At 46.6% G+C, this 1,945-nt stretch overlaps 1 protein-coding gene across 1 annotated transcript in view; it reads left to right on the top strand.

The window, feature by feature from the left end:
* Nucleotides 1–65: 65 nt before the first annotated feature.
* The window catches only part of EMH_0025820 (uncharacterized protein), a gene marked incomplete at both ends in the record, with an annotated part of 3,457 nt that continues 1,577 nt past the window's right edge, over nt 66–1,945 (top strand). Inside the window, 5 exons of the mRNA XM_013502522.1 lie at nt 66–290; nt 386–600; nt 894–990; nt 1,219–1,326; nt 1,633–1,736. Coding sequence (XP_013357976.1) covers nt 66–290; nt 386–600; nt 894–990; nt 1,219–1,326; nt 1,633–1,736 — 749 coding nt within the window. The remainder of the gene's footprint in view (nt 291–385; nt 601–893; nt 991–1,218; nt 1,327–1,632; nt 1,737–1,945) is intronic.

The following is a 1,945-nucleotide window of genomic DNA, read 5'->3' as shown; positions in this document are numbered from 1 at the left end:
TGACTGTCTCGCATACGGCCAGCCCAGCTGGGGGCCCCGGAAAGCTGTTAGGCCCCCCCACGGTGATGGTAGGGACCCCGACGGGCGTTCTGCAATACTTGGATAGTCTGCGACAGCAACAGCATCGGTTTGATATGCAATTGTTTTTGGAAATGCTGATCGTCGATGAGGCGGACCTTCTGTTTGCTTTTGGCTTCGAGAAGGATACCAAAAGACTTCTTCAGCTCTTACCATCAACAGCAGCGGGTCACTACCAAACCATCTTAGTCTCTGCAACCCAAAACCAAGAGGTTAGTCCTTGTAAGATAGTATTTCTGGCTATATGAGGGTTTATGTTGCATGACTCATACGCTGGGGTTGCGTGCATGGACTGCGTTTTCTGCAGCTTTCCCAGCTACAGAATTTGATGCTGCACAAGCCGTTGATTATACGAATTGAGGAGGAAGAGGGAACACCGGGAGGTACCGGTGGAGCGAACCCCATTGGCGAGTTCTATTTTCAAGTCCCATCAGAAGCAGAGAAGTGGCTGGTGGCGTATGCATTTCTTCGTCTCGGTCTTGTTCCTCTGAAGTGCCTAGTTTTTTGCAAAGACGTTTCGAAGTAAGTTGCTTAACAAAGTTTAAATAAACTTCTACTAAGCTGTATGATAATGTACAGTCAAAATATAAGATATATATTACACTATTGGTTTTTCCTAGTTATAGACAATATAATACTATGCAGCCATGAAAGCCTGTTATATATACAAGAAGCTCGTCGAACACTTCATGCGTTAAGTCATCTGCTCTGAATGTCGTACTGCTGCGTTTCCGAATGCACTGAACACCGTTCGTTTCCTCCTTACACCTGCATAATAGACTACACTGGTGTGTGTTGTTTCTTATAAACTGCAGTGTGTACGCATTGCGCCTCTTCCTTGACCGATTTGGAATTGCCAGCGGCGTCTTAAGTCCTACTTTACCAATAGCGGCTCGCGAGCAACAGATTCAGGTCAGCACAAATCCCCTTGTTCATTTCAACATCTTCTGTTATATCAAAGACTGCAACGGCAACGGTGCTCACACAGAAACATTTTCTGATGTACAAAATTGAAGCTCAATGACGTGTACTAGTTAATTAGCGTTCTACTCAGAAATGCCCTAGAAACCGTATTCCTGCTTGTGGATCCCCATTATACGGGGGCAACGCTCTTCGGTGCGTCTGCTCTTCTTCCTTCAGGCGTTCAATCAAGGCCTTATCGATATTCTGATTACGAATGACGGACAATACATGGAGGAAGACAACCCTCAAACAGAACCAGATGACCCTGAATCTGCTGAGGCTTCTGTGAGTAACCAGCAAACACGAAAACGGCGACGAGAAGACGCATCCAAGGTGAACGAACTTCCTGCGGCCGCATTAAATTGTGAAATGGTTTTGCGCATGTAGCGATTTTTCCTGGGCGTATGTTACGCCTCTACTTGTTCGCGTAGCAAGAACGCTTCACGGCTCAAAATAATGCCATTTAGCACCGTTTCTGGATCCATTGAACTCGGGGCTTGTATGTGGTGCATGCCATTTCATTTGCATGTTCCAACTCTACCAAAATTCCATTGCATTTGTTTAGAAGGCACATGCTGACTGTGCTTACAGACTAAGGAGGCGGAGTTCGCTGGACATAGAGGTCTCGACCTGCAGGGCGTCGCTTGCGTTTTTAATTTCGATGCGCCGAACTCTTTGAAGTCGTATATTCACAGGTCTGCGGGGGCTATCTTAGGCCATCGTAGTGTTTATTCGTGTTTGCTTGCTGCAAGCACACTACGTTGATTTTGTCTCCACTTGGCTCTCTTGGGCGCCCACGACCCTCAGCGGCACGGGTTTTAGATGTAATGAAGAAACTGTTAGTTCCTTGCTATTTTCGCTTGTTGTGACGAACTGCAGAATTGGTCGGACTGGTCGTGGAGGT

Source organism: Eimeria mitis, genomic scaffold, assembly GCF_000499745.2.
Source record: "Eimeria mitis Houghton genomic scaffold, Emh_scaff943, whole genome shotgun sequence".
Classification (NCBI taxonomy): Eukaryota; Apicomplexa; class Conoidasida; order Eucoccidiorida; family Eimeriidae; genus Eimeria; species Eimeria mitis.
The sequence above is the reverse complement of the archived record's forward strand: the minus strand, read 5'-3'. Positions and strand labels throughout refer to the sequence as shown.